This window comes from Diplotaxodon limnothrissa, linkage group LG4 (assembly GCF_057381915.1).
Source record: "Diplotaxodon limnothrissa isolate DT_005_m linkage group LG4, D_limnothrissa_male_GT1.1, whole genome shotgun sequence".
Taxonomy (NCBI): Eukaryota; Metazoa; Chordata; class Actinopteri; order Cichliformes; family Cichlidae; genus Diplotaxodon; species Diplotaxodon limnothrissa.
In genome coordinates, this window is record NC_140599.1 from 25,933,475 (window position 1) to 25,954,893 (window position 21,419).

Below are 21,419 nucleotides of genomic sequence, written 5' to 3' on the forward strand. Positions count from 1 at the left end.
CCTGTAGATGACTAAAGATCAAAAATAATAACTTGTCTCACCTGTGTTTGCTGTACTTTGTATTCTTCTGAGTTTTAAAAAAATGCTAGAAGAAGCCTATTAAGGTAATTTTTCAAACCTTTATTCTTGCACTCTACTGATGTTTCTTGCATTTATAGTTCACAATACTGCTTTGTTGTATAGCCCATCTTCCATTTGGCTTTCTGTTAGCAGACTGCAGGTTTCATCCACAGGTGGGTGGGATTTCCCTGCCTAAAATGACCATAGTAGGTATATTGACTCTCGCTGATATCATACAGAGCCAGTGTTTGAAAAAAATGGTACATAGGTACATTTTAGCATGTTATCTATATAGGTTAGTTAACATTTAAGATGATAAACTTAAAGGTTTACAACTTTTAAAAGCACATCATCAACAGCTGCATGAATTGGAATAAATTTTATAACACTTCTTTAAATGAATGGTCTCCTGTGGATGTTTGAAATTCTAGCACACTTTAAATGGCAATCATAAGTACTCTAACTGCTAACTCACTGTGTTAGGGTTACTTGCTTAAGGAAGTAACCAAGCGTCCATAACAAAGGGTATCTACATGCAAGGGTAGGTTTCCCTCATAATAACAACACTGTCACTTGTTCACTAAACCAGAATCAAAAATGCCACTTTTCTCACATCTGATAAAATACAAGTTTTAAAGAGGAACCAAATTGTCAAATATATCTTTTAAAAAACATTGCATCAGAAGGATATGTCCTTGATAGCAAATCTTTAAAAAGGCAATTTTCTATTTTTGTGTATTTGTATTCTGTCACTTATCCCCTATAAAAACCCACGTTAGAAGCGAACTAGAGAGACATAAAATCTAAAAATGTTCTGTAGTTACAGCAAAATAGTTTTATCATGTCATGTGTTTGGTAATGATAATCTTACTTCCACAGCTGTAAAGTATGTAGTCAGTAGTCAAGCCCTGATGGGATTCTTCCATCTCAGATCAAAGCTAACACATCAACACATTAACAGCCAAGGCACGAAGATTATTAACACTTTTTTTTTTTTAAAGCAAGACAGCTGTAGCTTAGTGGTGATGGCTCTCTGATGAGATGATCTCCAGCACTGTCTGTGAGAATTAAACCCAGGTGTGTCAATTAATCCAAAGTTACACATCACCTAACAACATCTCTTTCTAACTGCTCGTCAGCTCAAACAGTGGTGAAAACACTCCGCTGTCAGTGTTGTCACCACAGAGCTGGCGGGCTGAGGTGGCTTTGATCAGCCTGGGATCTCTGCAAGAGGCAGCTGGTCAGAGCTAAGGTGAGTCACAGGATGGTCATTCCTATACGTGCTGTGAGGACTGCAAATCCATCACCTGTGTGGCCCTTTCATCTGCACCTGTTCAAACACTAAATTAGGAGGCAGGATTAGGGGTTGAGCAATTCGGATGTCTTTACAGCCTGAGTTGTACCTGAAAGCCAGTATTTAGGTGGAGTGTCTTGTCTTGAATTGCAGATAAAAATTGCTCGTTTTCCCTACATTATGATTCCATAACAAAAACCTAACAACAAGGAAATGTCAGCTAATAAAGCATTTTAGCATCTCTTTAGCAATCAAATCACCCCAACCCAAGAAAACAGCACTTCTAACTGCACTATTAATCAGTATGAATGATCTATCGTTTTAAGTGAGCCAACTCAACAATTAACAGGTCTTAGCACTACTTTCTACTCATGTGGAAGCGTATGCATGTAGGGATGGGAAAGGACAGACGGCGATTGAGAGAAATAATTTCTTGCGTTTGCAGGGAAAAGGAAAATAGATTAGAAGTGTCTGGTTTGAGCTGTGGCTAAATAAACACTTTGTGTGGCGGGACTGACGACTGAATAGCCATTCTGTTTGTCCCTGGCACACAGATAGTTACAGGGATTTCTGGATTGTCTGAAAGTAGACCCCTTTTCCCACCCTCAAACTACTTCTGTTTGTCTGTGCCGGGGTCCTTTAATGCCCATTGATCCAGATAATCAGGGACAAGATTGGTGAAAAACCAGCGGGGGAGGTTCTGACAGTAGTTGCTCAAAAAGCCTGATAGTGGATAATTGAAGGAGGCATTAAGACAACAATAGTAATGGCTAATGCCAGCCTGTATTGGAGTTCCAGCTTCTTGAATGACAACACTGGAGATCCACAGCTAAAGTGGCAATCATTGTATTATTAGCAGACCTTCAAGTGAAGGGACGAACTACACATTATCTGAGATTTTAGTAAGTCACCAGTGGGATGCTCTTCACGTGTCTTTAGCTTGAAATTGGCATGTTTGAGCTTGAAATTATTCATTGTGAAAGTAAAAAAAAAAAAAAAAAAAGTAAAATCTGTTTTTCGGTCTCAAAGTGAAGTAAAGTGTTTTGTTTCTTCCACTTCAGTCACACTTGAATTTAAAACCAATCATCAACTCTATCTGAAATAAAGAAGCAGAAAAGTACTATTAGACAAAAATCATTATTCAGATTTGAAATTTGTTTACACCTGAAAGCCAGTGTGACTGTTATATAGCCATCTGGCAGCAGTGTATATAAATTATGAACACAACATGGATATACAGTCATGGTACAAACAAAGTCCACCGGCTGTCTCTTCAAAGTTTCACATATCAGGACATAATATAAAATTATGTAAACCTTACTAGGTCTTAAATTAGGTAAATACAATCCCAGACGAACAACGCTTGACATATTATGCCATGTCACTATTTAACAAAGTCAAAATACAGAAGCAGTGTGTGAAAACTACAGTACAACTCATGAGTCAACAGTTTACAAAAGCACTTCTGGCAGCAACAACGTTAAGTAATTATTTCGTGTATGACCGAATCGGTCTCTTGCATCATTGTCAACTCTCATTTACAGCGATGCTTGAGTTCATAAAGATACGTGGGCACTCACAGCTCTTTTAAGTTCCCACCAAAGCAGTTCAATCCACCCAATTTGGTACAAAAGTCATCTATTGGACAGACAGCCTCAAATTTCACTCTAGAATACTTTAGTATACAGAGGAGTTGTGTTCATGACCCCTCCACCACCGTGCTTGACAGCTGGATTGAGGTGTTTGTGCTGATTTGCTTAAAGTGCTTCTTTAAGATCATTGCTAATATACCACCCCCTTAGCATTGTGTTAACATACACCTAAATGTTCCATATCTGCAAAATCCTGCTTTTATAGAAGTGCTCACACTTGCTAATGGTCAATTAATCTCTTGCAATTGATTATCAGCACCTGGCTGCTACTTACCTTCCAATGGAACCAGTTTTCAGATACGTCTTCTGCAGTTTGACCTAATGTTTGCCAAATACATAATGACACATTGTAATAAGACTTGTTTTGTTGTTCACCTGGAGTTGTACTTATCTAATTTTAAGACCTGTTAAGAACTAGATAACCTTTCATTATGTCCTGATATGTAAACCCTTAGAACTGGCAGAAGGTGCATCTCCTTTTTACCATGACTTTATCACTTTCGGGTTGAGATGGCAAACATTTTATCAAACAGCTGCTTTTCAGTAGATCCAGTTAAAAATAAGCATAAGGGAAGTCTGAATTGAATATCCAGATTCCTGATAAATCTTTGTCTATAATTAATGCTCTTGAATTAGTCAGTTTTGGTCGCCTACAACTCCTCCAAGAAAATACTTAAAGTGTCTATAGCAAGCACATCAGGAAGTTGCAGAGTGAGTCTGTCTGCAATTTGTTTTTTCTTTAACTTTGTAACCTAAAACAGCTTCTGGCCGCAGCCAAAAACAACATTACAAGAGCTGCGTGACACAGGAGCTGATAATTATCTGTAGGTTCAGTTTTCAAGTATATAAATATTAGTGGGGGAAAATAATAATCTCAATACCTCCAAACAAACCTATGTATAAAATAACCTACTGAAGACATGATAACTCTATTTAAAGCTATTAACAAGACTTTTTTACTGATGAAACTTTTTATATCTTTAAATTTGTTGCACAAAAAAAACACTTTCACTAAGCTGAAATTTAAATTAAATCACTCAGGCTATTTACCCACTTTTTTCCTTGACAGACATGGCTGAAGTGGATTAACTGTCACGCTCTGCCCTCGTTGTCATAAGATACCATCTGCTCTAATAGAGATCGTGAACACTGTGCATTATTATTTTTTCTGATCCACTCCAGTGGCACTTTAGCTCATAAAACAAGAGTTCTGCCAAATGTCATGCGAAGATGGATGATTATCGTCAGCTCCACTGTCATGGGAATTTATCTATCTGGTGTAATTTGCAGGCTGGAACAGCAATGAGCACAGATTCAATATTTAATGAAAGTATAAGTGAAGCTTAAGGGTTGTCACTTATGCCTCTGCTGTTAATGACGTGTCACATTATCATACTTATCTGATTGGGTCAATTTTAACTGCAATTACTAGCCTCATTTCTTTTTAATTCATTAAAAATGTTGGATCATTTCAGTTGTCCACCTCTGCAAACACATTGGGAATGTATTGTAATGTATTCTCTAGCTTCTATATATTTTAGTGTCAACTGTCAGCACAAACTTAAGTCTAAAATCTATTAATGGGAGCTTGGATTTGTATAATTCAATCAACACACCTAAAACATTTTAGTTTAGAGGGGAGAAAAAGTATGATGACTGAGGAAGCCCCCATGGTTGGTGCCTCACTCTCGCTGGTAACAGTATCCCACAGCGAACTGGTTGATTGTTTTAGTCCTGGATCACTGGCCATGGGATAAACCTGAGAGCCCAGCCTGCTTTTCATGTCAAAACCTTCAAGGGAAAGCGGCCACAATCCAAAAGCAATCACACTTGAGACATCAAAGTGCCAGGGAGAAGAGAGGCGAGAGACGGTCCACATTTTTTCCATGCAAGCCAAGTGCAACTCAAGCGTGGAGTAAAAGGAGATGATCTAAGACGAGGGTGCCATTGAGAGGAAGACGGAGAGCAGACAGATGTGCATGGGCAGGTAGTGGCACATCAGGGCCCCTCCTGCAGCTGAGAGAAAGACCAAAAGGCCTCCAGTGGTCGGCATTCCTGCTTGCCGCTCATTTACTGTCCACTTTGACATGGACGGGGAAAATCGGTGATTTTTCCAACACTTGCATGGTTGGTGCTGGAAGAAATATTAAGACTGTGTATTCAAATTAAAGTGATCTTACATTGAGCAAACCAATTATAGCATTCAAATTGTATAGTACCAAACAATTACAGCAAAATGTTCTGTAAAAATGAAAACTCCAAGCACTCGTTATGCACAAGTGACTGCTGTTAAAAAAAGAAAAGTGTACCGCAGGTTGAGATGGAGCTGAAATGTTTTAACCACAACTTAAACCGTTTGGTAGATTAGTCCACCCCCACCCCCACCAAGGTCACGGCCTTAACACAAGAGTGTGTGTTTTGGGGGCTGGAGACCATATGAGAAGCCTCGGTGTTGGAGCTGCAAATAACCAGGGAGAAATCTGAAATGTGATAAGGAGCACCAACAAGTTGACGTTCACGGCATTAAATAAGAATAACATTTACTTTTATTCTGAACTCTTTACCCTTAAATCAGCAGTTAAAGCCGGTGCCAAAATACATTTAGTGCATAATTACTTTCTGCAGTAGATTTGGTTTTTTGAAAGGATTCTTTATTTTACCATGAAGCAAAATGTTAACTGTGATCACGCAAACATTTAGCTCTCTGCAGCTGCCTTTGAGTGGATCTGGATTGGTATGATGAATAAAGACAGAGGTTGTTAACTTGTCAGTGGTCCATCAGGCTATTCAGCAATAGGCTTGGCCCCCCGCTCTCCCTCCCACCACTTCCTCGTTCGCTGTCACTCATCTCTGTTCCGCCTCACTGCTGTCCAGCCAATGGGATGCTGGCGCCGGACCAAGAGCCCAAGCTGCTTGGACTTGTGTAGTCTGTTGACTGATAACCATAAACAGAATTTTTGGCGAGTTACAGGACACCTTACAGGTGCAATTAACATATCACACAGCAAGTATGGTGCACGATATATATTTTCAAAACGTTTAAAATTTGAATTATGAACATCATTGTTGTCACAAGTCACCCTGTGACAGTCCCCCAATACGTTTTTATAGCACTTTGTCCAACAGTTTTGTTATTGTTGTTTTTTTTTTATAAGAAAAAACACATTATTTTGATCTGAAGAAAACCTGCTTCCAGCTGCCAGGCCCATATATCTCAATGGGTGACTGAACATTTCTGAATGACAGATTCCACTGACCCACCAGTGTGGGCATGTCTTACCATCACTGATGATCCTCAACCGTGCTGCGACTGCATCTCCACGTCCTCCTATGTAACAAAACACCAGGAGCACTCTACGTTGTAAAACGGCCTACCCACATCACATCTTCAAAGAAGCCTTTGGTCTGTGTGATTGAACAATTACCACCATGGTTAATTTACCATAAATGTGGACGTCCACTTTGCTAGTTTACCGGCATGCCTGCACATTGTTTAACTTATCCCTTTGACTCCATCAAGAGGTTTCCAGATGAAGTCACTGGCACTGGGCAAAACAACTCACACTTTCATGGCAAAATGGTTTCCATCACAGCATGTGCATCACGCCTTTAATTTGTCTGTTACACCCCAGTGAAGAGCAAGCGTACATGTGACAGCTGTTTCCAGTTTTATCAGGATCCAAGAAATATTGGAATGAAATGAATCCTTACAGCATGAATTTTTCCTCAGTTCAATCTTTTTTTTGAGGTGCTAAAATATTATTTTGAAAGCTAATAATGGGTTCTTGTGAAATTTCTGTTGCTACATTTTGAACTTTAAACTGCTTTCCATATTAAGTTCCATCAAAGTGTCTCCACTGAGCTTCCAAACTACTGAAATATTACACTCCTCACATCCTGTCAGGTTGAGTTGAATGAAAAATAAAAAAGTGGCATTTTCCAAAAGTTATTTTATTAAGTTCACAATAAGGTTGCTTCCAAATGGTGCGCAGGTTTGAAAGGAATTCACAGCACTGTTTAAACAGTTACACTTTTTCGTTTCTTAGTTTTAATGATTCACAAGCTCTTCGAACATTTTAATAACTAGTTAATAAATGAAAGCTCTTCTTGAAACCAACTAATACAGTCAAGAAAATAAGTTAAACTCTTAATTTCAAATTCTGGAAATTCAAAAATTCAAAGAAGGACTTCATTTTCAAAACTATTAAAAGTGTGAAGCCAAAAAACCCTCTTTTTTTTTTCATGAAGCGTTGAAATAGTGCATCTGTAAATAATTTAATAACTTCAGAAATGCAAAAGTTTCTCTCCAAATTACACCCCAAATTATGAAATATGAATTCCTATATTATATTTATTTTTCATTATCTTCTGTTGAGAATTTCTTCAACGTTATCCGCTCTGCTGTCTCCAACTAATATTCCTATATAATAATATGACCTTTTGATGTTCCATTTAACTTTATTGTTGAAGTAATCGAACCAAGTTAAATAATCCATATCTATTCAAATGTAGCACAGTAATACCTGTTCCATTATTATAATTACGCTGATTTTACCATTTTAATTATATTATTTTCATTTTATTCAATGGGATTTTTTATGCATTTCTTGAAGTTAATAAATTATCCTGAAATTACTGAACTGAACTTAAGGGATTGAAAAAACATAATATCAAGGTGTGGAACGCAAAGAATGACTGACAGCATTTTTAGTCAGACGTGGAGTCAAACACTTTATCGTTAGGTTGTTGCTTCCATGTGAAGGACTTTCATGGACTCTGAGATCATTGAACTGGTGTCGATTTGTCCGTAGATACCCACCAAAAACGCCTTGTAGAGCAAGATGTCTGCATGTTCTGGAGAGGGAGGGGGGAAAAGAGAACACGGCATCATTCAGCTACAAATGTGCGACAAAGACCTTTGTTAACCTAAGACCCAAACTCTTCCACGGCATGCATTTTTAATTTCTCTTTGATATTTGGGCATATTGGGGCCCGATGAATGTAAAAACAAAGAATTACCTGATTTTTTTTTTTTTACCTTATTTTTGTTTTTATAAAAAATGAGAGCCACATATGAGGATATTCGTTTAAAATTTTGATAGAACAGTAGCAGTATGATGTCCTCGTAAATGGTTATCAGGCCCTTGTGGAGTAAAATTGAGTATTTTGGTCTAAATAACCCAAAATGCGATGTCCACATATGTGGACGCCAAGTCCTAGGAGGTTAAATCACTTAAAATATTTAAAAATATACAATTTACAAAATGTTTAATATGTGGTTCGTTTGACCAGAATACCAGCGCAGGACTCACAGAAGTGTCTTCTTACCTTGACAGAGAAGCACATATTCCGGAAGATTCCTTAAAGCAGTCTGCACCACGTCAAAGTTGCCACTACCCATGCAATACATGAAAGTTGGCAGGAAGTCTGTTGCCAGGCTACAACACAAGAAACACACACTCTTATGTAAGCAATCAGAAATTATATAAATATATGAACTAAAGAACAATGACAGATAGAGATCAACATATTTTTTCATGACTATTGGCCTTTTTCCTCCTCTCAGTTATTGCCACACATTTTCTTTTGCTATCAGCATGTTTTCCTTTGAGTGGTTTGTCCTGAAATGCTTTGAACCTACCATGGATTATTCTGAATGCAGCGTAGGGCGAGACTGAAGGCCATGTTCCGACACAACTCCTCAGGCGAAGTCATGAGCCTCTGCAGATCATTCTACCAACAGAAACACAAGGTGGTGATTGACGTGTTTCACACTGAGACACTGCACTTGACCTTTTTTGTGTCCATTTTCTGTGACTCACAATGAAGTACTGTATGATCTCTGGGCTCCTCCTTGACTTCTCATCCACCTCTGTCAACACCTCCAACACATCTATAGCAGTTAAGGGGGAGAGAAAAAAATGAGTGTATTACTCACTATAGGTATTAAAACACTACATTACTCAGTATGTTGTAGGACATAGAGGAGAGAAGTTACCCTCGACTGCCTCTCCCTTTGACATCTTTTTCAAGTACATTGTCATGTCTGCAGCGCTCAGTAAAAATGAGGCCGATATGTTGACTAAGGGCAGAGAACCTGCAGCCAAGTCGTCTGGTAAAGAGAAAAAAAATGAGATTAAAGAATTCACGCTTTTGTGGAAACCACAGTTTGCATAGAGAAATTACAAAAGATGCTCTCAAAGTGTATCACTGAAAACGTAGCAATGTATTCAGATATACAGTATGCCAGCAGGCACAAGGTGATCACTTGTAGCTTTAGTGTAATTACACATGAGGATCAAATGTGGACAACAGCAACTCTTACCATCTCTCTCTTCTGTAGATACCTCTGCAGAAGAGCTTTTTACAGGCAAAGTGAGTCCAGCTAGGAGAGATTTCAGCTGGACCAAATCTGGATTTTCTGCACACAAACTCCTGAAACGAGAACAGAAAAATTTGCCAAGTCTTTCTGCAGACTTTTTTTTAAGGTGTTTACCCATCAGGAATGCTTTCTAAAGTTACTGCTGCCACTTACTGTAAGATGTCAGAGTGCTTCTGTAGATAAGGAATGGCTGCTGCTGCGTCGTGTGTAATGTACTTCTGTGTAAACTGAAGAAACTTGTTAATGAAGACCAACGGCGAACGTGTCCTCTGGAAATTCTACAAGGCAAGAGAGAGGCACAAACATAAAAAAGACACTATTAAAATCTTATTTGTAGCTCCTTTTGGTAGGATCCCGATACTAAATCCCCTAAAGAAGATTTGGAAACGTGGAGCTACCCACCTGAAGGACCTTCATAAAAGACAGAAGGCAGTCTTGAAGCGCCCTCTGGTGATCACTGTGGAAAACAAGTGGCTGCAGAAGCTCCAGAATAGCGAGTACATTGCTGAAGAATGTCATGTGGTTTTGCTGGCGAAACTCCTGCATGTTTAGGTGCATGCGACCGTGTAGGAGGCCTGCAATCATGGGCAGGTGTCTGGAAGGTCAAAAGAAACAAAAGCGCATCAGTAATCAGCTTAAACACAACACACACATCTATAGTGGTGGATAATTTACAAGCTCATGCAACAAAAAACGGCATCATAGTTTAGTCTTTCTTTTTCACCTGAGTAACAGTACAGGGTGCGATACAGCCAACTTCCTGCAAGCGAGGTTGGCATCAGACACGCGGCTCTCGGCAGACTTTGAGTCTCCTATATCAGCAAGCAGTGTGACCAGGCGATGCACCAGGACATCAAGCTGAGAAACATAACATTTGGCAGTAAGTGGTATGTAGTAGTGAAATTGTGATTTTAAGAATTCAGAAAACATTATTTATTAGGTAGACAGAGACAAAATATTTTACAAAAACACAATTCAGCATTATGAGAACTTTTAGTGGGGACATCAGAGATGGTTTAACCATTAAGCAAAGCTGCAAGTTACGATGTGTGACCCGTTTCTAATACACAACATCATGATATTGCTATAACTAATTGTAGCACTGAATAAAGGGAAATAAGAATAATTACATTTAAAGACACAATCAAATCACTCAATTACTTGTATTTAGTAAGAACTATACCATTCAGTCTACAGTAACATCTTGTTGCAAAGCTGGATCATTATTGGATCCTGGCATGTTGATGTTATTTATACTTATAGTCCACCTTTACGTCGTTGGATACAAAAAAATACACGAGGAGCCTACACAAGATTAGGCAAGAAGTTCTATAACAGAGGGAAGACATCTTTACCTTGCAGCTGCTGCCATCTGCTGCCCCGCCGCTGCTGAACGTGCTTTCAGGCAGGGCAACGTGCTGGATGACCTCAGGGAAGTGCAGATAGATCTGTAGCAGCAGGTTCTGGCACCTCTTACTCATTGCACTGAAAGCCAAAATAAACAAAACACTAAGTATGCTATATGTTATGGTTCCACCATGAAAAGTTTCTTTGGGAGGCGGGGGGAAGACACCATTAATGCATTATTGGCTTAGAACAGTTCAGTTGTCCATCCTAAAGCTCCAAACTTAGCGAGAAAATAATCAAGAGTTTAATCCCTCATGTTATGGAGTTGTGTCACTTGGACCTTTTTATTTGACAGTAAATGGACGCTTACTTTTTGTGCAGTCACAGAACACTTGTCACAGCTTTTCTGCTCAAGCGAGCAAGAGTCCCACTGACTTTATAATGTAACTTTTATCAAATTCACCCAAACTAATCTTTTTGCAAGTGATTATACACCGAGCTGACGTGACACCAGTTTAAGGAACACGATATAGTAGTTCCCTATTATTTATGTCTGTAGGCAACAACAATTAACATATATTAACACAAGCTATTGACATGAATAGCTTGATGCAATTCAGAGGTATTCACCTTCGAGTCAATGCAGTTTTATAAAATCCTCTTACTTGCTAAGGCTCTTGTCAGGCTCAAATGATGCACTTCTACTAAATGAGCAGTTTATTACAGCTATGCATTAAGCAAATCAGAGCGACCTTGACCAAGAGTAAAACATCGGCTCACTGTTCAATAGTTTCTGTGTAATTGGAATAAACACCAGCTTATCTGTCAGCAAGCTCTCGCAAGAAGAATGCTTAACATACAATCAAGTATTTACTCGACACAAGGCCGAAACCCTCTACTTTCAACATGTTTTTATCCCGCCATATTTTCACTAGCAACCATTTCACCAAACAGCTTAACTGCACTTAAATTACTGTAATTCTGAAGCTAATTTTCCTTGACCTTGGCCAAAGTTTCCTCATTAAAGTGGTTTAATAACCAGAGACATATTCATGAAAGGAGGGTTTGCCTCCACAAAGAGTTGCACCCTGATCTCTGACAGCTAAGTCAGTGCAGGAATTCACAACACAGGCAAGTTTAGAGCTTCAGCCTTAATCCTCTTGCCTTCATTATAATACACTGAGCTTTTAAAGAGATCACAGTACAGACGACTTCTGCTGGTTTTAATTTCACACCAATAGACCTAATTATCAAGTTTTCCCTGGTCCACAGCATTGTGGCTGACAGAGGAAGTCTGAAAAGTTCATCTGCACTGAGAAGGAAAATCTGGTGCGATTTACCCCAAGTTTATCAGCACAGCATAAGAAGGAAAAAATGACTTTCAGTATTGGGGCCAATTAGTGTGATCAATACAATGTGTCACAATAAGATTAATTGACTACTATGGTAAAATATCCACAACTAAATGCAATAAACATATGTGTTACCAACTAAGAATGGATAAAGAAAAAATCAATCTGAAAAAAAACCCCCAAAAAGATGAAGAAACAGAGGAGGCGTTGCCGATAAATACAGCAAATTTTTAAATAATATAAACCTTACCTGTCCTCCCATTTTTTTGAGCAGTTGATGAGGTACTCTGATACTTTCTTGATGTCTTCTAAATTTCCATTACAGTACGAGTGAAGGAGGGGCAGTCTGGATTGGATGAGGGAGCAGGGGGCCTGGTCCACACTGTTTTTGTCATCCTGGAGTGTGTCGTGGCTGTTAAGCTCTGATTCTGACAATATCAGGTCCATCAGGCTAATGAGCTCCTCTGAACTGAGCCGGAGAACAAACTTTTCGGTTTTCTTCTAAAAAGACCAAAAGGAGAGCACCAGTCACCAACATCAGCAGAAAAGAAATAAGAAAAAAAAGGTGGTAACTATGAAAGCTTTTGATCCTACTTGAGGGATCTTCTGGTCACGTCCTTGCCAGATACGAGGAATGTGGCTGCACGCCCACAAGAAATCCAGAGCAGAGGATGGGTCCAGTCTAATAAAAGCAGCAAAGTGAAATTTTGAATTCTCTACACATAGGATAATCCTCAATAAAACCTCAAGACTGTGGCAGACAAAGGTTGTGATAAAACTACATACTTGTAGTCTCTGCGCTTGCTGAGAAGAGCACTGATACACTGCAGCAGAGTGGACCAGTTTGACTGATGTGTAAGCAAGGCCAAAAGATAAGGTCTGTAAGCTGGGGTCCCTCGTGCCTGAAACAGATAAACAGTAAGAAAGGATGCATCGCTAATGCCAAGCAAACACCTTCTCTGGTGTGATAAGCCAAGAACACTATCTGCACACAAGCCTTATCTTACCTTGTTGAGGGCAAACAGCAGCTTCTGTTGAAGGTCTGGACACACTGAAGTAACCTCAGGGTCAAGACGCTCCAGCCAATCAACCAGAAGCCCAGAGCTAAGTCCTGACTTTGTCACCTCTGAGCCACTGCCAAAGATCAAACCAAAGGATTAGTTTATACAAATGTAACTCAGCATCTGTTAACTACTAACAGGAGAGCTAAGGCACATCAATAATAATATTTAGTGTTAACAAAGTTGTACTGGTCAATTAGAAACAACAAACCAATTTTGAAGTTGTTACATGGAACCTGTCTTTGTCACCTTTAATTATCATTTTAGCCTCAATAATGACAACAAAGCTTTTAGAGCTACATCCCTTTTCTGACAATTTACAGAGAGCATCCAATAGTGCTATTACTCCCTCTACTTGTACTCCTATCAGAAAATATATAACACAGTAAGCAACTTCTCAGTGGCAGAACTGATTACAGATGTCTTTGATGTCCATAGCACGTGCATCTGAAAAGCCACCACAAAGCTGAAAAGCTAATTCAACGTTAAAATCCAAATGGAGTTTAAAGTATAAGGCCACAGGCAGCAGGCGCTGTTCTGCTATTTGTCCCAGGCAGGCATGTTTGCCATCTAGTCCTGTCAAATATAAATGTTTCTTGCATGACTTGTGAGGGAAATAGAATTGTAGCGCTCACTTATTAGAATCCACTTCCTTTTTCACAGCTCGCTCCTCGCTTTCCTGAAGGAGCAAAGAAATCACCATAGCAACAGAGCCCGCTGTCCCATTCTGTGTACCAACAGTCATCAGCAGAGACAGTAGCTCCTCCAAATATGGCGACTTCACCTCCATCAGCCCTTGTAGCACTGAAAAATATTAATAAGTAGTGTATTTATCATAGGCTTTGGACCACCTTTATATTGTTTAAACACAATAAATGGGAGTATGGGAGTGATAGTTCCTAATTCAAGCTGCTGTATCTATCTATCTATCTATCTATCTATCTATCTATCTATCTATCTATCTCCTAAACAATCCAGTGACTTCATTATTACCTTTGCCAACAAGTTCAGGTTCTGCATTACATTTCTCTCCAGTTTTCAGCATTGCTATGATGGCTCTCAGTGGAACTTCAGTATCTCTGCGATATGCCAACGCCTCAGCCAGGTGAAGGAAACCTGTACGTACTGCAAAGCAGAGAAACACATTACTCGCAGTTTATAGAAAATGAATAAAGCAGCATCTGCAAAGAAATTACTGGCATACTCACCATCACTGAGCCTGTGCTTGTGAGAGTTCTGTCCAGCAAAAGATCTGAGCAGAGTCTTTAGTGGTCCTGCCTCTACAGTTGGGTTGTCTAACCAGATTAACATCTCAACAATGACTTTGAGAAACAGTGATGAGAAAGCAATGTCCTGGGAAACGAGACGCTGCAAAGAACATGCAGAAAGCAAAAGATGGGAATACTGTATTTAGAAGCTTTATAAAAATACATAGAAATATGAACTGACTCTGCTTGTGTATGTGTGTTCCACCTGATAGAGATGAAGCTGGCGCATAAGAGGGCAGGACAGAGAGTGACTCCGATGCATTGATATTACTATTGGCCCTGCATGAGCAGAAGCGAGCAAGGCTGCAATGGCCTGCAGGAGTCGAAATGCCAAACCACCCTGCTGAATCTGGCCCTGCTTAGCTCGCATTAACTCTTTAGCTAAGGCCTGTTGGAGGGCCAGGGAGACCTGACTGGGAGGAGGGCCATGCCAGCGGGGGTCCACTTTCAAGGGGAAAATCTATAAAGATTAAGAGAAAAAAAAAAGTAGGAGAAGTTACCCAACATCAGTCTCAAAAGAAATAAACTACTTTTTATTTGGATTTAAAACTCAAATAAATAATAAAATTCAGCCCAAAGGAAATTGTAACTTGTCTACTAAGTGAGCTAATAGTTTAAATAATGCCAGAAAGAGTGGAGAAATAAATGGCCAGTACATCCTACCTGAAGCAACATGCCAGTGAGATCATCGTCAGGCCCGACTACAGGAAGCTGAGTGGCTGCTCTCATCTTCACAGAGCTGTGAGGAGTTTCCACTGTAACTTTGGCCTTACTTGTTTCAGATGAATCTGCCGGGAACAGTGCAGTTTACTTAAATGTTTTCAGTGTTGGGGAGTAACGGAATACATGTACCGCCGTTACGTATTTAGAATACAAAATATGAGTAACTGTATTCCGTTACAGTTACCGTTTAAAAAGGTGGTATTCAGAATACAGTTACTTTGTTGAAATAAATGGAATACACTGGGGTACTTTCCTGTTTCATTTTGTCGCGGGTCAGGACTGTTTGGGTTTTGTTTGACACCTACGATCTGTTGTTCCAGGCGGCAGCGTTACGGTTGCCATGGTTACAGGGCGACGCTCTCTCTCTCTGCGACTGTGTGTTTCCTGGGTGAGAGAGCGCCTTTTCGTTGTTGTTGTTGTTGTGCTAAGCTAACAGGCAGAATGCTACAAGCATAGCTCTAAAGAATGTAGCATCATGTTCAGTGTAGTCCGTGCTGCTGGGAGAATGGACTGCCATATACGTTATGTGTCTGTGAGCGCTAGGAGGGAGAAAAAGGGGAGTGGAAAGGTACGAGCAGTCATCGAGCAAAAACGGGAGCTGGAAGCATGTAAATATAATAATAACCACTGCAGCCAAGAAGAGTGCCTGACGAGCCCAGTTGTAAGTAAGCTATTAAGACTCGACTGTACGCTGTGTTCGTGTTTTCCTCCGAAAACAATAAGTTCCGTTGGAGCAGCCTTTCAACGCCTCTCTCTGTCTGTCGCAAGAAAAGTTGACCCACACAACAAAGTAGAGCTATTTTTCGGCTACCAGCCGACAGGGACCCCGCCGTATTATGCTGGGCTTACACTGTGCGATTTTTTCAGTCGCGCGATTCAGCTCCTGCTCAAACTGTACGATTGACTCGCAGGGGTTAGAAGTTCATAGGTCACGATGCAGGGTCTCACACTATACGGCCCGATGCTCTGATGCGACCTGAGTGCTCACACTGTGCGTCCATAAAAATGAAGGTTATAACAGAAATTCTGTCGCTCGCTCTCCCTCTCCGTCTTTCACTCACACAGACACACCACCACCATCAACTTTGCTAAATTGCTAATGAAAAACATTGGTCAGGCAGCTGTGATTGAGCAGCAGTGTCGATCCAACTATTTTCACGGTTGTTGTGGTCGTGATAATTTTGTGAGGCCACATCGAAAGGGCTCGGATGGTTCTACAGGTTGTGCCTCCATCGCTTGTGTCCAGATCACACGCTGCACTGCCGTGCTACGCCGTCTTTTTCGCTGACATTTGTGTTTGCGCGTGCGCAGTGTGGCAAACTGCGGTGACACCCTCACGACCAAGCGATTGATGATCGGGAGCTGGTCGTGAGGTGTCAATCGCTTCTCGTTACCCCACGTATACTACACGATGCACGACGCACGATGAAGGCCAAAATTGGGCCGATCGCCAAAACGATCGCACGACTCAAAAATCGGCTCAAAATGGGCCAAAAATCGCACAGTGTGAGCCCAGCATTAGTCAGAGGTCCCTTTACTACAGTTCGGAGTCGCGGACCTTCAGTAATAGCAATAAATCACACAGCAATAGTACATTCACGTTGTTGTAAAAAGCATGATAATATTGTAGCGGGTCAGGGCTGTTCGGGGTTCTGCTTGTACAGTTATGTTTTGTGTATGTTGCCATGGTGACGGGTGACGCCCTCTCGCTGCGACGGTGTGTCCTTTCGGGGTCAGAGGGCGCCCTATGTGTGTTGTGGTTGCCGCGCTGAGCAGTTAGCTAGTGGCAGTGTGTTCTTCTGCAAATGTAATAAACGGCTGTGCTCCCTGGCTAGCTCACGGGAAGCAAGACCAAACGATACCTCCGTCTCCTCCTTGTCTGAACTCGCCACAATATATTAAGTAATCCAAAGTATTCAGAATACGTTACTGTCATTGAGTAACGTAACGGAATAGGTTACAGAATACATTTTGGGGCATGTATTCTGTATTCTGTAATGGAATACATTTTAAAAGTAACCTTCCCAACACTGAATGTTTTACAGGATAAAGACACTGACCTCTGTGTGGAGGAAGAGAGGAACTGAGTAAAGAATGGAAAGTATGCCCCCCAGTGGCCCCTCGCTCATGCTGCACTTCAACCAAATGGGCCATGTAGTCTGTGACAGAGGATATACACAGTAAGATCAATGTTAAACAATTTTAAAAAATCCCCCAAAAAGTAAAAAAACAAAAACAAAAAAACAGGTAGAACACAGAAGAAAAGAAAATCTTACGCTTGTCCATGATGTTTTGCTCTAAAGCCTGTGGATCATGGGACACAGCCTGATCCAAGTACTGCAAAAGTTTACTCATACTGGAGACTGGAATCCCAAAAGATTGAACAAAAAGCAGCAGCTGCTGAGCCTCGAGGTCTTGTAAAGCTGATAAAAGGGTACACACACATTCATTAAAAAGTAAAAAATGAATTATTTGATGAAAAACAAAGATTTTTATCCACATGACAAGTTGTACCTGCATCGACCAGTCGTGAGACCTCAGAACGAATCATCCTCAATTTCAACCAATCGGGAAGCAGCAGGGCTTCCTCTGAGGTGTCAACCAGGAAGGCAGTGGGTAGAGGTTTCTTGTCAGGAAACCAAATGTCCAAAAGCATGTGGAAATCACTCTCTCCTGTAATGATACACAGTGCTAAACTTGTTCTTACAGCCCTTTAGCAGTGCTGACAATGTACTTTAAAGCAAACAGGGCTACCTTTGGGTGGTCCCAGAGTTAGCAAGATAACAATAGCATGGACTACAAGAATGTGCATTGTAGCAGTCTCCCCTGTAGTCCAGCGTAGAAACACCTGGTCTTGAGATTCTGACTGTAAAACACAAAATAAAGCATGAAGTTACAAAATAAATGCATCTTTCCCTGGTGTATGTCCCCAGTTTAAGAACAGAAATTACTCTTCGATTTAGAATGACTCTCAGGTGGAAGTTCAATATTTTCTGTACTTGGCTATTCAGTACTAGAATTTTTTTTTCTTTAACTCAAAACTGTTCAATGAAAACAGAAAAATTATTAGTTTACAAGGCCTAAAATCTTAACATTTATTTAAAAGAGGAGCTATTTTAAAAATTTCTGTTAACTTTCTTATCACTTAACTAGACTAGCTTTGCTAGGTTTAAAATAACCCTTATTTATCTTAAACGCAGCATTGGGCAGTTTTATCTCCCTTTAAGACCACCCTCCCTTAAAGAAGGAGGGTGGAGTCTAAAGCCTGAGCTTTTGGATCACAGGGATTACTTTTAGACAATTATTTGAAATCTTTAATAGAGAATCCAACATTGTAACAGTAGTTATATGACTAAAAATGAGGAAAAGTTTAAATTGCTGTGGGCTAGTGAGAAGATCAAGAGAGCAGCATTCATCGCCAGTGCTCACCCAGCTGTAAAGATCCTCGCCCTCCTTGGTCTTCCTCATCCTCTTAATATACGTAGAGAAGATGGAGAGGAAAGCATAGAGCACAGCATCAGACTCAGGTCTGCTGGAGTGTTTGGAAAAGAGGTTGTTCATGATGGTTGAACGCTCGACGATGAGCCGGGCAATGTCCTGCAGAGAGCAAAAGGGAGACCAGACCCATGTCAGCACTGCTCATTGACAAAAAGAACGGTTTAAAATAAAGTGACATGTGGAAACTCAAGCAACTCGCTGTGATTACCAAAGCCAGGTCATTATGAGAAGCCTGCTCCTCCACTGGTGCATGCTGGGATAGATAGATGAGATAGGCACTGATCGTCTGTGGATCTGTCTCCATGTGAATGGCCTTTAGAAAGTTAACAGACATCAAAACTCTTATTAATCTTCATTAAAGTTTTACACTTATTTCCAGTCCACTGTTGAGAAAAACTGACCTGCTGCAGGGCAGTGGATGTCATGCCCCTGACACTGTCAAACAAAGGGAGCTTGGGGAGGTCCTGTAGCAGCCACTGGTAACCTGGCAAGAGCTCAGCATCTGCAGAGTCTTCTTCCATGGGCTGGTCTCGCTCCTCCCCATCTTTCAGGCCTCCTTCAGTCAGCACCAAAGACAAACCCTGCACACAAATATGCAATGTATATTTTAAATAATGATTTACGTACAACACAACACCATGAAACATTTTTTATCCTTTCAGGACGGTACCTTCATGGCTAAGACTCTTGATGCCACTTGAGAAGAGCTGAGACGGCGCAGGAAGTAATCCAGTACTTCACATGTTGTCTGCTCATCAGCCTTGGGACCTAACAAAAGATCCTGGAGGCGCCCAAGTAATTGCCTCTGCTTTTGTTGTCTCTGACAGGAATAAAGATTAGAAATCATAGGATTAGTCATTAAGTCTTATTTTGTACCCAGATGCAAATTTCTATTATCAAGCACATGTATACATTTTGTATGGAGGGTATGAATTTGGGATGAAGCCGTGTAATTAAGAAATAATGTTAAACTAATTAAAATACTTGTCTCTTCTTGGCTTTCTGCTCTTTGCTTTCTCCTTCTTCATCATCGTCTATGAGCAAGCTGTCATCTGCAGCATCGTGAAGAAGGAATTCACACAGGCATTGCACTGGGAGCACATCCAAGGATCCCTCACTGGACTGGACCAAATCAGCCAACCATGGCATGGACTGAGAAGAAGCCTGTAAGGGATTGAAAATATACATTTTAACACTGACATTACAACAGCAACACAATTTATATTTTCTTCCAAGTCAGTCCCATTCAACCAATCAGTCTGGATGTGAGAGGTAGGGTACACCCAGAACAGTTTGCAGGGGTTACACAAAGAGAGAGACAACCACTCACACTAACAACTTAGAAACACCAAGTAAAGTACAAGTACATGCACTTCTGGGGAGAATCCACACAGGTACAGGGATAAATATGTAAACTCTACTCAGAAAGGCCAAAGACAGCAAGAGGATTTGAACCCAGAAGCAATGGTACTAACAACAACTCAACCATGCTAAAGCTTACAGCACTCATGTGGTTTCCCATTCAAATACAAACCAGGTCAAACCCTGCTTAGCTCTTGAGATCAGATGAGAATCGGGCACACTCAGGGTGGTACAGCCTAAGCCCCAAGCCAAGCTAATATAGCTAATATGCACATCATATGTTTGTTGAGGCATAATCTAATCTTTTATATCTAATATAATTATAATCTAATATTACATGTTCTTGGAAACATTAGATAAGTACTGAAGTCAATATAATACAACAATGACCAGGTCATTTTGGACATTTTAAAACGATATGTTCCATGTAATGCCTTAAATTTGGTCATTGTTTGGCAATTACTGAAGATGAGTTTGAAAAAAATTTCAGTCGCAACAGACAAAACTCACTGATTAATAACATAAACTACTGCTCTTTTTCAGTACTGTGGCTGAACTGTCGGGACTACAACAAAAAAACTGAAAAGGGGGAAAAAAACGGGTTATTTTATGGAGATGGGGGGGGATGCAGAGTTTGGGAGAGTTATTGAAATGGTCATTACCTGTCTCTGGATGATGTTGAGAAGAAAGTCGGGGTTGCGACTGCGGCAAAGGAGGTGACCGAGACGCAGAGACTGGTTGAGACTTTTAACCTGCTCCTGGACCTGAGGGGGAGGTCTACGAGGAGGTCCCCTAAACACAAACACCAGCTATGATTCTGACCAGCAAATAAAAGCTAAGATTATTTGTTATGACTTCATTCACATTGTGATGCAAAGATATTAAGCTTATATAATTTTTTTCAGTAAAATAGGGGATTTCAAATGTCCTAATATATGAGCAAAAATGTTTCATTCTAGTATGGGTGTCCACTCTCAAATAACTGTCTTGGTATCTTACTGTGGGTCCAGACTGGTAAGCTGAGACAAGAGCAAGCTGTTGCTCTCCGTGATGGTCTGTTTGGTTGAAGCTGCAGCCAAGTGGCTCTCAAAGGCTAAAATCTCTTGTTTCTCTCTCTGGGAGATCTGTAACTCTCTGTTGATCATCTCTGTTTTTGTGTCCTCATCCGCAATGGTACAAGGAGGGTATGTATAGTTACTATAAAACCACAGAGACAAAAGTGTTAGCCAATCAGAATTATTACATTTAAATAATTTAACTGTTACTGATAACCTTTACTTACTTTGTCATAACCATCTCCATAAGCATTTTTAGGGTGGGATATCCATCCCAGGCAGCCAAACCTAAAAGAAAAAAAGATATCAGACACCATATCTGTCAACAGATACCTATAACAATTTATCTTATATGAAGATGTATG

At 40.3% G+C, this 21,419-nt stretch overlaps 1 protein-coding gene across 6 annotated transcripts in view; it reads right to left on the reverse strand.

Moving 5' to 3' along the window:
- Nucleotides 1-7,254: 7,254 nt before the first annotated feature.
- Nucleotides 7,255-21,419, reverse strand: part of ints1 (integrator complex subunit 1) — a 31,068-nt gene continuing 16,903 nt past the window's right edge. For all 6 annotated transcript variants that reach the window (XM_085351750.1, XM_085351749.1, XM_085351752.1 and 3 more), the window contains exons 18-48: nt 21,282-21,342; nt 20,999-21,196; nt 20,662-20,791; nt 19,622-19,801; nt 19,308-19,457; nt 19,039-19,218; nt 18,846-18,950; nt 18,569-18,736; nt 17,894-18,005; nt 17,654-17,812; nt 17,416-17,562; nt 17,200-17,298; nt 15,080-15,204; nt 14,622-14,876; nt 14,357-14,516; nt 14,142-14,273; nt 13,784-13,952; nt 13,095-13,221; nt 12,874-12,989; nt 12,682-12,769; nt 12,338-12,588; nt 10,744-10,873; nt 10,113-10,246; nt 9,791-9,983; nt 9,542-9,666; nt 9,332-9,441; nt 9,005-9,118; nt 8,829-8,899; nt 8,648-8,739; nt 8,335-8,444; nt 7,255-7,860 (exon numbers count right to left, since the gene is read on the reverse strand). In XM_085351750.1, coding sequence (XP_085207876.1) covers nt 7,745-7,860; nt 8,335-8,444; nt 8,648-8,739; nt 8,829-8,899; nt 9,005-9,118; nt 9,332-9,441; nt 9,542-9,666; nt 9,791-9,983; nt 10,113-10,246; nt 10,744-10,873; nt 12,338-12,588; nt 12,682-12,769; nt 12,874-12,989; nt 13,095-13,221; nt 13,784-13,952; nt 14,142-14,273; nt 14,357-14,516; nt 14,622-14,876; nt 15,080-15,204; nt 17,200-17,298; nt 17,416-17,562; nt 17,654-17,812; nt 17,894-18,005; nt 18,569-18,736; nt 18,846-18,950; nt 19,039-19,218; nt 19,308-19,457; nt 19,622-19,801; nt 20,662-20,791; nt 20,999-21,196; nt 21,282-21,342 — 4,307 coding nt within the window. In that variant the 3' untranslated portion in view covers nt 7,255-7,744. The remainder of the gene's footprint in view (nt 7,861-8,334; nt 8,445-8,647; nt 8,740-8,828; nt 8,900-9,004; nt 9,119-9,331; nt 9,442-9,541; nt 9,667-9,790; nt 9,984-10,112; nt 10,247-10,743; nt 10,874-12,337; nt 12,589-12,681; nt 12,770-12,873; nt 12,990-13,094; nt 13,222-13,783; nt 13,953-14,141; nt 14,274-14,356; nt 14,517-14,621; nt 14,877-15,079; nt 15,205-17,199; nt 17,299-17,415; nt 17,563-17,653; nt 17,813-17,893; nt 18,006-18,568; nt 18,737-18,845; nt 18,951-19,038; nt 19,219-19,307; nt 19,458-19,621; nt 19,802-20,661; nt 20,792-20,998; nt 21,197-21,281; nt 21,343-21,419) is intronic.